The following is a 14,328-nucleotide window of genomic DNA, read 5'->3' as shown; positions in this document are numbered from 1 at the left end:
GCCAAGCAAGAGCCTACACCAAACAATGCTGCTGCATCGCTGTCATGTTGTCAACTGTGACAAGTTCGCTTTGAATGATATTCTATCCAAGTAGTTTGTGAATTTTAATTTTAAAAGAATGGGTACTGTGGGTATAACTTCACCACATGGACTGCAACAGTTCAAGAAGGCAGCTCATTACCAGCTTCTCAAGGATAAAGAGGGATGGGCAATAGATGTTGGACTTACCAGCAATGCTAACTTCCCAAGAATTAATATAAAAAACAATAAAAATGATGGCTTTATGGCACCAATTGCAATCAGCAGCTACATGCCATAACAGCTGGTTTTTATTGTAGCCACCTCTGTCCAAGGTCATACCAAAGTACTCTGCCAAACACTTCAACCTGATGCCAAAGACCTTTAATCGGATGCATCAGTTCTGTTTGATCGACACGGCCCTATATCTTTCTACTGTCGATTTGTTTCACCTCAATATGCTTTATTCTCCTTGCTTTGCTAACATGTAGCCGGAGCCAAGGGTAAGTGCTAGGTGTATGTTGCCAACCGTCTTCTCTTTCTCACTCGAGTGGGCTGTGTGAGCTGTCATTAGAGGCTCGTATTAACATCTTGCTTTCCCACTGTCAGTTCAACACTGCATGCGGCAGAAACCTGCTCCTTCACATGTCTATGTGCCTGGTCCTCTGCCTTGTCACATTTGTGCTTTTAGCTTGCTCATGCAGAAAGCTTGTTTGAAACCTAACCCCTTGGTAGTGAATTTACTTGCATTCTATAAAAGACGACAGCAGTATTTATGTATCAGTTTGAGAGCTTTGTTTAATTTAGCGTTTATCATTGCCTTGCACTTTTTCGGGAAACATTCAAATTCTCACTCTTGTATATGTAGCCAGCTCTATGTTAAGTACACCCTGGAGAGAGTGAGCCTTCCAAGAATATTAATTAATAGACAGACTCAAGTTTATTATTTTAATTTCTTTAAATATGATGGAAATATATAACTCTGTGTATGAGGAATTTGAGACAAAATCATCAGGCATCTTAATATATTGATCCACTACAGCAGATAAAGACTTGACTGTGGGAGAAGGGCCATCACTGGCATACATTTTATTGTGTAATAATTCTGTAATGGGAGTTGTTGAAGACAATCCCAACTCAAGTTTGCTTAGTAAGTTCAAAATCTGAAAGAAGAGAATGTGAAATAAAGGGGTAGAAAAATGGGCATAGAAGGGTCTTGGAAACAATGAGAGCTTTCTTCCAATAAGTTTATACCACACAGTACATGTTCTAGAGGCCTAATGGATTCAGATTAGGGCCAAGATGATTCCATAAGAGAATTTGCTCTTGTTCAGAAATGCCTTTGAAAGGTATTCAGATGTTCATTAGGGTGAAGGTCCTGAATTTGTTGACCATTTCCAGTATTCCAAGAAAGGAGTGCATGACTGATTTAGCTGAAAAAAATACATGACTCTTTTGGATAGGATCAATCTTCTAGAGCATCTAGCTGGGTATTGTGCCTGATTCTGGGCGCTATACCTGAGGAAGGATGTTAAGATAATGGAGAAGGTGAAGAGGAGATTTAATAGAATGGCACCAGGGATGAGGGCCTTCAATTATATGGCGATACTAAAGAAGCTGAGATTGTTCTCAGTGCAGGGAAGGTTAAAAGGAGATTAAATAAAGGTGTTCAAAATTATGAAGGCTTTTAATAGAGTAAATAAGGAGAAACTGTTTTCATTGCCAGGGGGATTGAAACCCAGAGGGCACAGATTTAAAATAATTAACAAAAGACCCAAGGGAAAGAGGAGGAAGTTTTTTTTTAACATGTGGTGAGTTGCAATGAGCTGGAATGCACTGCTTGAAGGAGCGATAGAAGCAGATTCAGAGTATTTTCAATAGGAAATTGGATAGATTTAATAATTGGATAGCTTGACTAATGGCCCCCTTCTGTGCTGTAAGATTCTGTGATTGTGATCCAGTCAAATACTGTTGACACTACTGTCTGATGTCACTTGATCGGCAGTCACCTATTTCAACCTCATCCAATTGTGGCAATTCTGGTCCACACCCCAAGTTATAGGTGAAACCTTGAAGCTCCATATTTAGACTTTCCATTGACCCTAGACATGGCCTCATGGTTTAGGATTAAAATACAACTTTTTTTTTACTCATTGAGTTTCAGCAAGCATTCAGTAATTCTGAGCAGTTAAAGTGACATGTTTACATCACAAGTGAATAGATTAGCATTTGCAAAGGTGACAATGGTGGGTATTAACTTGCTGTTTTAAGTGAGTATTGTGTGTAGGAATCACCAAACTATGTGTTTAACCCTTTCAACATCACAAACCTATACTTAGAGGTACCTCCTGGACAGATTTTGCATGTTGCTCTGCTTTGCCTGCTATCTCTCTTCATTGTTCAGCTGCTGAAATTTTACACCCATGTTATTCATACATTAATATAAGACTCCAAAAAAAACAGAGCAGAGATTCTGCTGAACCAGATGTAACCCAATAGGAATGTAATCTCTTGAACCTCAGCAATTAGGGGAGACAAAAAAATAAATAATCCCAGGCGGTTTGTAAATGACTGGGATATTTGATAAGTCACTGTAACATCCCAGTTTGTTTTTGTGGGCCCACTTGTTCTGTAGCAGGATTACAGAGTTGACTGTTTTTGGAAATTGCTACATCAATATCGCAAAGAAATCATGGGATACATTTTGAGTACGTTTCTCAGTGCATCATGGAGCTTCATTGACAGGAGGACAATCCGGTGCAGAGGTCAATTTACCCAATTTGCAGGCCTCCTGATTTTGTGGAACTATATAATCAATCAGTGGAAAGTTGGGAGAGCTGTAAATTGCAACCCCCACTTCCTGATCAGTTGTCTGATTTTTTTCCCCGCTCCCCACTTATCTGCAAACCCAAGCCACATTCACAGATTTAGAATAATTAACACTAAATTGCCCTGGCTTTCAGTTCTAATTCATAAACAGCTGTCTCATGTTTTACTGAAGCCATCTTAGGGTGGGAATTCCTCAGGTTGTTAAATGCAGTGACATAATTATGTTTGTGAAGAAATTGTAAACTCTCTTTTAGAATTGCTTCCTGTCTTCACTCAAAATCCTAAAAAGAGGAAATCACTGCAAATGTATTTACCATGTCATTTCATATATCCAGCAGAAGACACTTTAGAGTATTTTCACCCTCCTGTTTGAACTGGGGCACATTACGCTTCAGCTGACTCCAATTGAGCTGGCTTATCCATTCTATTATCACTGCAGGTGACTCAGACAAGATCCAGGGCCGGGATTTTCCTGCCACGGGTGGGATGGAAAATTTGGTCCGTTCACTTCGGACGGATCGGAAAATCCAGTCCCAGATCTTACCAGGCAGAGTCGCATGTGCAAACACACAAGAAACCATCTTGTTGAACAATAAAACAAATTACTACCAACTCCATCAGAGGTGACTTCACAGTAATCAGAGCACAGTGCCATACAGAGAGCATCAAAAGGATCAAGGTTCTCTACTGAACGAGTTAAATCAATTTGACCCCTATTGTACACTTCATTACACCAGCCATGATTGATTGGGATGTATGATCAATGTTGCTAGTGGGTCATATCCTACACTCCTGGTAGTTCATTGGAATCTACAGGCCTGGAAAAAAACATAATGGTGCATCAAGCCAATGCAGAAAACATACACTACTATCACACACTCATGTTACTTCCCTCTCCTAACATCCATCCTTCCTGTCCCTTACCATTAAATTTTCTGGCATATACTATCTCCTTCACCTCACTCCTGAGCTCTCTATTCCATACATTTGTGACTCTCAATGCAAAGTCATTAAATCTAAACTGCTCATCTTTCCTTACATGAGCTTGAGATTGTTCTGTCTTTGCAGAGATTGTGATCACATCCAACAAATAATTAGAGTTCACTTTGTTTTATACTCTTTAGGATTTTGACAATAAAGAAACTGTGTTCCCCTCACTTCCTCCCTCATCCCACCAGTCCATCCCTTACAGCCCAATTCTTAACCGCTAATGAATCAGCAACACAGAACTAGGGGAGATCTGTGGACAGAGTTTCCCCTGATTAGTATTTGATGTAAAGCATTACCTGGGCAAACTACATAGAGGAACGTCAGGTTGAGTGAATTACATGCCTATTATAGAGCTTTCTGCCCCTTTAAATTAATTGGTGAAAAATCGGGCAGGCTGCAGCATGGGTGGTGCAATTCAACCGTCTGATTATCTTCTGTGCCCAGATAATACTTTGGACACAAGCCCTCTCTCTCTTTCTCCCATTACATGGGCTCACCACAATGTTGGTCGATCATCTTTCTCCATCTCTAATCATATCAAACATCATTTTTTTGGGGTTTGGCGGGTGGTTTTATAGCCGGTTGCCCTTCCTTGCTAACACTCCCCATTTATCCAGGCTGGGGACCAGCATCATACTTGTTGGCTTATGTATAACAATGGCTGGGTTCTTACTTGGCCATCAAATCCCAGAGTGAGTCTAGAACCCAGAGCATTCTGGCTCAGAGGCAGGGGTGCTAGCATGCTTTGGACCCCCTGAGCTTCATACAAGGAAAATCTGGCTCAGGTTACTCCATGGGATGTAACACATTTCAGCTCACAGCTGCAGAAGTCCACGTGCTGCCAGTACTTATCAGAAAATCACAGACGTTTTTGCCCAGCCATTTTGATCTGTGCTGGAGTGGGTGAGGTTCCTGTCCACCATCAAATGCTCAAAGTTTCAAATTAATGCATTATCCTCAACATATAAAATAGGCAACTTATTATGTGAAGAAGGCCAGCCGGGAGCAATAATATTAAAGCTTTCACGCTGCCCTCTTCTCAGCTCAAATTGGCCGCCTTTGAAAGACTCTTGCGCTGGAATTTTCCCATTGGAGGAGGAAAGTCGGGAATGGGGATTAATCCCAACATTCACGATCCCACCTCCATCCTGGCAGTGCCTGAAGGTAGGATTTTCATCTCTTGGAGGGTGGGACAGCCTGGAAGTGGAAGCAGCAGGCCCGAGGCAGGCTGATGCCTGCTTCCATTCCCAGACACATTGCCCCATTCTTCAGATCAGTGCAAAATGGCAGATACTGGTGGAATGAAACTCAAGAAGTGAAGGAGTGAACACAAGAGGGGAGTATCCTTCGCTGCCCAAATACCCTTCCCTAACAGCCAAACAGATGACTGAGCTGATCTGTAAGGAATGATTGAAAGCTTGTACATTTATAAAAGCTTTCCAACAGATTTTTTTTCTACTCTTTCACTGGGTGTGGGCGTTGCTGGCCGAGCCAGCATTCATTGAGAAGGGCCCGGGTAAATTGGATTCAAAGATTGGTGGGCAAAACTAACAGAACAATAGGCTGCCTGTAAAGAGGAGATCATCCAAGTACAATCGAGGTACATTTCCACAAGGGGGGAAGGTGGGACAAACAAAGGTGGGAGCTGTCTTGATGACAAAAGAGTTGGAGATTAAGATAAAACAGAGAAAGGGTGCAGATGATAGATGTCACATTGAGGCTAAATATAGAAGGTTCAGAGGGGAAGTAAAAATGGAAATGAGGAAAATACAGAGTATGAGAAGAGACTGGCAGCTAACATGAAAGGGAATTTAAAAGGCATATAAATAGTTAAAGGGTAGTAAGATGATGGGTGGAGCTGATTAGGGACCAAAAAAGGGATCTATGCATGGAGGCAGTGGGACTAGTTGAGGTACTAAATGTGTATTTTGCATTTGTCTTTACCAAGGAGGAAGATGCTGTCAAACTCACAGTGAAAGAGGATTTGGATGGGCTGAAAATTGATAAATAGGAGGTATTAGATAGTCTGGCTGTACATTAAGTTGATAAGACATCAGGACCATAAAGGCTGTACCTATGAATGCTGAGGGATATAAGGGTGGAATTTGAGGGGGTACTGGCCATAATTTTCCAATCCTGCTAGATATAGGGCTGGTGCCAGAGGACTGGAATGGTAGACTTCAGACGACATAGTCAGGCTAGTGGAATAGGCAGACATGTGGTAAATTAATTTTAATGCAAGAAATGTGAGTGATTCATTTTGGTAGGAGAAATGAGGAGGAGCAATGTAAGATAAAGAGTGCAGTTGAAAATGGAGTGCAAGAACAGAGAACGAAGGGTATATGTGCACAAATCATCGAAGGCAGCCCAACAGGTTGAGAGCGTGGTTTAAAAGATATACCGGTTTTATAACTAGAGGCATAAAGTACAAAAACAAGTACAGAACCTTTATAAAACACTGGTTCAGCCTCAGCCACAGTATTGTCTCCAATTCTGGGCAATCCAATTTAGGAAGCATGTGAAAACTTTAAAAAGGGTGCAGAAATAATTTACAGGAATGGTTCCACTGATAATGGACTTCAGTCATGTGCATAGATTGGAGAAGCTGGGGTTGTGCTTCTTAGAGACGTGAAGGCTGAGGGTTCTTGACAAAGTAGATGGAGTAAAACTGTTCTCACGGCAGAAGGGTCAGAATCAGAGGTCATCGATTTAAGGTGATTGGCAAAAGAACCTCGGGTGACATGAAGCAAAACTTTTTCTAAGCAGTGTGCGGTTACGATCTGGAAAGTACTTTTCTGATTTCCGTTTCCAATTCCCACTTCCCATTAGCCTTCCTTGAAAAACCCATTTTAAATAGATACTTAGTATTCATGAGCTCCAGTTGCTTTCTGAGGGGAATTTTGTGCACACTACAGATCTAGTCAGGCTGCCAGCTTGCTTTCAAGCCTGTTTGTGTTTGTTTGTTAGTTGAAATCGCCAAGGCTGCTGGTCCTAAGATAGCCACAGAGTATATCTAACACTGCCTGTGTTTTTATTATCATACCTGAAATCCTATTAAACCCTGCTGTTAATGCCGTCAGGAGCTTTTACATGCTACATCCACCTTTGAAAGATCTGTCACATAGATTTGACTTTTGCTTTGATGCTGCAAAGCTAAGTAGGATGGATTATTTTGTCAGTCCTTTCAAACACTGACACTGTGTATCCTTCAGATTGTATTACATATGTCCTCCATCCTTCCTCATTGCTGAATGTTGGAAGTGACATGGATCAATATGATCTGGGGCTAAATTTCTAAAAGTGACCGATTATGTTAACATCACATCCAGAGATCAATAATGAGTTTCATCAAGAAATTCGCTGTTACTGGTTTTATCTATAAGCTATTGTCTCCCTTTCTGAAGAATATTTTTGTCAAGCAGTTCAGTGCACTTGTATCAAACAATTGCCTTGGAATCCAAACTGCACAAACACATTAAGGATTATACATTTTAAGTAATGAACATAAATTGACCTACTTTAGAATTAAAGGAGCAAGGAGTCAAGTCAGCATTGAAAGAAAAAAAATCAATTCGAAGCTGATCACAAATTGCCTTATGCTACGATAGACCCAATAAGAGATGAGTTTCTTGGAGATTGCTGCCCGCTTTTAAGCAGCGATGGAATGCTTTTCTCTCTGTGAACTAGTTGACAGCTAAAGTACATTTGAAGTGTAGACAAAAAAGTGATTCCAGTCAGAGCAATTACTATGATTCGCTTCTTTAATAAACCCACTTGGCTGAAGACGCCCAAAAATGTTTCTTCAAAAGGCACAAAATCAATGGAAGTGTGTGAAGGCACGGTCACACTGGGTAGCTGCAGGTTAAAAGGATATTGTTGATGGGAAATCCTGAATGTACACCAAAGGCAATTTTAAATAAAATATTATTTTGGAAATGAAATTAATAAATGGGCAACAGATGTCATGAATTTATTATCTCCTGAGCATCAGCTATGAGTAGGTCTTTCAACATGGTTTAGTGAAGTTACGGAGTTGAAAAAGATTAAAAAGAAAGCATTGTATCTGGAGAAGTAATTTAAACAAAAAAAAAAAAATTCTTTTTTTAAAAAAAAAAATCCCATTAGATTGCTACTGCATTTCAATCCCATCTACTCAATCAGGCTGAATATAGTTAAAGGCTTTGATGATGAATGCCTGCAAGAGGTTTGCATCCATTTTATTATTCCATACCAATTGAGGACTACCATTAACTTTATAAATGAGTCTCAGAGTAAAACCAATCAAAAAGCAAAGGCGTACCCTGTAACTCACAAGGATGCCACATCTATGCATGTGAGGACAGACATTGCTTGTCACACATTATTGCAGTATTTCTTGGTTATTTGGTAGTGTAAGTGAGGATCAATATTGCATTTATTAGGCATTTCATGTCTAATGAGACTGAGGTCCACAAGTAACAAGTCTCAATAATCCATATTCCAGAGAGGAAGTGATTTCTATGGTTTCCACATGACAAAAATTATTTTCCGATAGTCTAAACCACCCAAGTAATCCATACAGGTGATATTAGCCCAGATTTTGCTCTGAGCAATGAAAGGATTTCTTTTGCCTCTCTCCACACATATAGTTGCCGAGAAATTATTTGCTGGCTTGGGTCAGCAGAAGTTTTTAATAATTAAGGACCTGACCCACTCCCTTCTACAGGAGATTTGTGGCAGCTGTGAGCAGGCAAAGCATCAGAGAGGCTCTTTGATCAGTCAGATTCAATTTTCACTGAGACACACAGGCTGCAAAGCAGGAAGTTAAAAAAAACAGGGGCCGGAATCTTCTGCCCCTGCAGGAGGCAGGGAAGGAGGCGGACGGGTCTGAAAATTCGATGGATTGGCGTAGGAACTGATAACCAATGCCTTCTTGCCTCCACCAAAGTAAGTTTCTCCCCGCCTCCACTTGAGTGGGCAATTAACAACCACTTAAGGGGCTCTTCCCACCTCCGCTGCAATCTTCTCAGCTCCAGGCGGGTCTGCATGACTGGTAAAAATGTGCGGACTGCATGTCAGCTGAAGGTGTGTGGGGCTGGGGGTGGTTGGTCCCTCAATCTGCACTAATCTGTGCATGATAAAGGCATAAATGTGGGGCAGGGGGGTGGCCGCTGACAGCCACACCCTGGAGCCTTGCTGCCGACCCCCATGGCTCTCGTCTCCCTGCAACCCCCACCCCATGAGACCACCCCCAACAGCACTTGGCTTTGTCCTGGGTCACTCCACGATCATGGGATTCTGGGGCTGTTGTTCCGGCAGCAGCCACAGCTTCCTCCCTGGCGCTGCCGAGTGCAAGAACTGCTGGCCTCCCAATGGTGGGTGGAAAGTTGTCTTCTGGAGGAAGGCCTGCTGCTGTCCACTTCTTGAAGGGCAGAAGATACGGCAGGCTTTCCTGCTCAGAGACAGCACTTTTGTTTCGCTGCTTTTTCAGGCAGTGAGCGAGACACCCACTGAGAACAGAAGATTTCACCCAGGATATATAAATTACATTTAAATCATTATACAGAAAACAAAATAAAGATTGGGATATGTATATGGGATTAAAGGGGAATGTGAAAAAGAAATACAGAAAATAAAATTGCTTTAAATTTTATTTCTTTTTAAAAATCTGCACACTAATTTTCTTAGGGAATGGAGACTCCAGACTTGTAAAATTGATTTTTTTTTTCAGTCGAGTGAGTTTGTTTCATAATTATCACTTACCACACATTGAAAACTCATTAATTCCTGATTGCACAGGTCCTTATTTTTTTCATTCATCTATAGTATGGAACTACTGGTCCTGAAGTTCATGCCATTACAGGGATTTCTGTGCAGGTTTCATTGTTGTAGCCCACGAGCACACCTTTTGAAGGAGCAGGATATTAGTGACAGCAACATCCAGATTTCCACATCTAACTGTGCATGTGCGGATCTTGGCAGTTAATGTTAAGTTTTAATCTGTAGTAACAATGAGCACTGACATCAGTACAGAAAAATCCAGGCCAACAGATTTTGAATTAAAGATTAACAATAGTTAAAGGATTGCATAAATCACTGCTGTGCATGTGACATCACCTGCTGCTTACCTTTAGATATAAATACAAAGTTCTAAGTACACTACTTTGATAAAGATAAAGATTCTGTTTTGGAAAAAGTTTTTTTGCGAACATTTGAATCTGAATTTAAAACAAGCATGTCACAAACTGAATTTAGTTTTGCTATTTCTTCTGTAGATGCAGACCGAGCTCAGAAGCATGGAATGGATGAGTTCATCGCTGCCGATCCCTGCAAGTTTGATCATTCCGCCCTGTTTGAAATGCTGCAAAGGAAAACGTTAGAGCATAGGCTGAATGATTCATATTCCTGTCTGGTGAGTAACCAGCTGAGAGAAGGTGGAAGGGACAAAATGACTCTTCCCATCAGGCTTGTTCTTTAAAAAAACTCCCACCTGGAGTAGATTAAGGATTTTCTACACTTGGTTTCAAACTTGAAAATGATGCACTTGAAGACAACTGCTGTGTCACTGCATGGGGAAGAGAATAGAGCAAAGCATAATGATGTGTGAGTTTACCAAGGGGTTGCATTGGAACTGGGCGCATTTAATAAACACTCAGGGCAGGTATAGGCTTTGTAGATACTTACACTGGTGTTTTAAGAATAGCACTTGCTCAGAAGATACCCCCTGTTTACATCCTGTATAACCCTTTCAGTCACCGAGACTTCAAAAGGGAGATAAGAGTACCATTGTGATAGTTGCTGCAGGATGTAACAGGTATTCATTTTCCTTTGAAGAATTTCCTGAACATGCAGCTGTTAGAATGTCTGCTTGCTTGCTGGCACCTCTCACATCTTCCTTTGGGTACTGTGCTTCCTGACCCTTACTGTTTGTAAGGGTCAGGAAACATCTTCCAAATGTCCACCCCCTCACTATTCTTGCCACATCGCACTCCCCCCCACCCCACCCCCATACCCCCCGGCCTGTCCCACCAATATCACGACTGCTCATTGTAAAATCTATTAATTTACGGAATGTGAGCATCACTGGCTTTATTTCACCTCATTTATCTCACTTCATTTATTTAATTTCACTTTATTTCACTTCACTTTATTGCCCATCCCTAGTTGCCCTTGAGAAGGTGGTGGTGAGCTGCCTTCTTGAACCGCTGCAGTCCATGTGGTGTAGGTACACCCACAGTGCTGTTAGGAAGAGAGTTCCAGGATTTTGACCCAGTGATAGTGAACGAACGGCGATATATTTCCAAGCCAGGATGTTGTGTGCCTTGGAAGGGAACTTGCAGGTGGTGGTGTTCCCGTGTGTTTGCTGCCCTTGTCCTTCAAGGTGGTAGAGGTCACAGGTTTGGAAGGTGCTGTTGAAGGAGCCTTAGTGAGTTGCTGCAGTGCATTTTGTAGATGGTACACACTGCTGCCACTGTGGCATTAGTGGTGAAGGGAGTGAATGTTTAAGTTCATGAATGGGTGCCAGTCCAGTGGGCTGGATGGTATTGAGCTTCTTGAGTGTTGTGAGAGCTGCACTCATCCAGGCAATTAGAAAGTATTCAACCACACTCCCGACTTGTGCCTTGTGGACTGGCTTTGGGGAGTCAGGAGGTGAGTTACCCTCTGTGGAATTCCTAGCATCTGACCTTCTCTTGTAGCCACAATATTTATATGGTTGGTCAAGTTAAATTTCTGGTCATTGGTGCCCCCAGGATGTTGAGAGTGGGGGATTCAACGATGGCAATGCCATTGAATGTCATGGGGAGATGGCTAGATTCTCATTGACTGCAAATATAATAAGACTATAATTTTGTTCATAAAAAGCTACTTTTTAACTTACAAAAGATTACTTGCCTTGTAATTTTGTTTGTTCATTATGGATATTGCTTGGCATAGACGTTAATAGAAAACAGAATCAATTTCCAATAGTTAAAAGTGCAATATGCACACGCAAGATAATCTCAAAATAAATAAGCACAGAAAATATAGCAATCAGTTTTCAACTCTGTGCCTATAACAGCGTTTCCCAATAGAATTTCAATGCTCGTCAAACCTGTGGTAATCAGGTAACCATATTCAGCACATGATACAAAATATATTTAATATTAATAAAACAAATGCACAATCTTTTGGAAATAGGTTTGACGTTTTAAAGCATCAACAATCAAGACCGATACACTCACTCTCAGAGCCAGGAAACAGCTTCAAAAGGGTTTTACGATCCAACTGTTTCACAAAGCAAGTTTGCTCTATACACCAGTAAAGGGTGGTGACAATTAACTGAAGTGCTCTGGTTTATTTTAAAAGAGAAAAATTTACTTCCAAGAGTTAACTGCCTGCATTTAAACAGAATGGATATGTTAACAAACTCAGGGAGAGAAGAATTGACAAATCTCTGTATATTGGCTTCTGTGTTCTGACTCTTGCCTTGCCTACATTCCATCACCTGCCATTTCCAAACACAGCATCCAGACATTTAAAACACCTTTGGCTCATGACCAACCTTCTCCTTTTATGCCATTTGCACCTTGATCCTTTCAGTCTCTGTTTCAACAGATCTATTAAGATGAAGACGGAACAACTTTTGGATCTTGCTTCGCTGCCCCTGCTTGACAAAATTGCTCATTTCAGTCCTCATTGGCAGCTATGCAGCACTTTCTGTCACTCATGCACCTCAACTGTTTTGCAAAAATTGCCAACTACCAGCTAAACAAAACTAGTTCTTCTTTAACATCCCCTGTGTTACTAGATTCTTCTAGAAAATTTCGCGATCAATCAGACCCCTATCCTCCTGAAGGCTGGCCCTGCTTTCACAGCACGTCGCAGAGTGGTCTCGCAGATCTAAAAGTATTGTCATTTAAAGGAACCCAGGGAGAACAGGGAGCAGAGAATGTAATAAACAGTAGACTAGTTTTATTGTTTCATTGAGCAAGTGACCCTACCGCTGTCAGGTCACTAGTAACCTGACAACCGAACTATATTCTGATAAGTGTGGTCGCAGTCAGACTGATATATGACTCCTAACAGTAATGTTGTTGATTGTCCTTTGCCCATTAGGGGCGGCCGACAAACAAAGTGACACCCGTACTCATAATCCACCACTGCAACTTTAAAGCAACTTAGCATTGTGTGACTCTAAAAATGAACAGCATTTCAATTCACCACATGCAGCAAGTGGCGAGCATGTTGGACAACACTGGTCTGTAAGATAGCTCATTCTGATTTGCCTAATATAGGCTGGGGTTTTCTGGCCCCCTGCAGTGGAAGGGGGAGGCGGTGGCGTAATGTTATTGTCACTGGACTGGTAATCCAGAGACCCAGGGAAATGCCCTGGGGACCTAGGTTCGAATCCCCCCCAAAGCAGATGTTGGAATTTGAATTCAAATTAATTCCAGAAAATCTGCAATTAAAAGTCTAACGATGACCATGAAATCATTGTCGATTGTCGTAAAAACCCATCTGGTTCACTCACCTGGTCTGGTGTACCTGTGACTCCAAATCTGCAGAAATGTGATTAACTCTTAAATGCCCTCTGAAATGGCCTGGCAAGCCACTCAGTTGTATCAAACCGCTACAAAGTCAATAAAAAGGGATGAAACCAGATGGGCCACCTGGCATCGACTTAGGCACCGGAAATGAAAACAGCAAAACCAGCCCTACATCGCCGTTCCTTCGCTGTTGCTGGGTCAAAATCCTGGAAATCCCTTCCTAACAGCATTGTGGTTGCAGTGGTTCAAGAAGTCGGCTCAATACTACCTTCTCAAGGGCAATTAGGGATGGACAATAAATGCTGGCGCAGCTGGTAACGTGCACATCCCGTCAATGAATTTTTAAAAATTCAAACCTCTGTTAATTTTGGTAGGGCTGGAAGATCTGCTGGTGGGAGGGGCTGGAAAATTCCACCCATAGTTCATTTGAAATATGTATTAAGTCCAAATTTCCTGTAAGAACACATTCATGGCATTTGGTTTGGTAAGAATATCCAACAATATAAGCGGGATTTACTTAAAACACTTTTGGGATATCCTGAGATTATAGACGGTGTATTATAAATGTAATTCTTTATTTAAATGGAGACATGAGGAAGAGGCTCACTTCAGAGGAACCATTAAGCTTTATTAATTAGTATGGGCAGGATTTTTACCTCATCGGGTGGGCGCGGCGGGCGGGCCCGGGAGTGGCCCTGAAACCGACCACTGCCCACAATCGGCCTCCGACCACGGTTTCACGCTGGCTGGCCAATTAATGCGAATCGCGCCCTGAAACGCTCAGCGCTGCCTGAGTGAGGAGGGCGAGCGTGGAAGTCAGGGCATGCACGCGGTTGCACTCAAGTGAAAGCCCCCTGAAGGCACAGATTACCACAGGGTGCTGAAGGTTTTTAACATTACAAATAAAGAATGGAAAAATAAGGAAAACAAGTCCCCTCTGCCATATGAGCAGGGACATGTTAAAGATGAGTTTTAAAAGTTTTTA

At 41.7% G+C, this 14,328-nt stretch overlaps 1 protein-coding gene across 3 annotated transcripts in view; it reads left to right on the top strand.

The window, feature by feature from the left end:
- Positions 1 to 14,328, top strand: part of cadps2 (Ca++-dependent secretion activator 2) — a 782,646-nt gene that overhangs the window by 525,395 nt on the left and 242,923 nt on the right. For all 3 annotated transcript variants that reach the window (XM_078568371.1, XM_078568372.1, XM_078568373.1), the window contains exon 12: positions 10,092 to 10,228. In XM_078568371.1, the coding sequence (XP_078424497.1) occupies positions 10,092 to 10,228 (137 nt within the window). The remainder of the gene's footprint in view (positions 1 to 10,091; positions 10,229 to 14,328) is intronic.

The sequence above is a fragment of the Cetorhinus maximus genome, chromosome 22 (assembly GCF_964194155.1).
Source record: "Cetorhinus maximus chromosome 22, sCetMax3.hap1.1, whole genome shotgun sequence".
Classification (NCBI taxonomy): Eukaryota; Metazoa; Chordata; class Chondrichthyes; order Lamniformes; family Cetorhinidae; genus Cetorhinus; species Cetorhinus maximus.
This window is presented reverse-complemented; position numbering and strand designations above follow the sequence as displayed.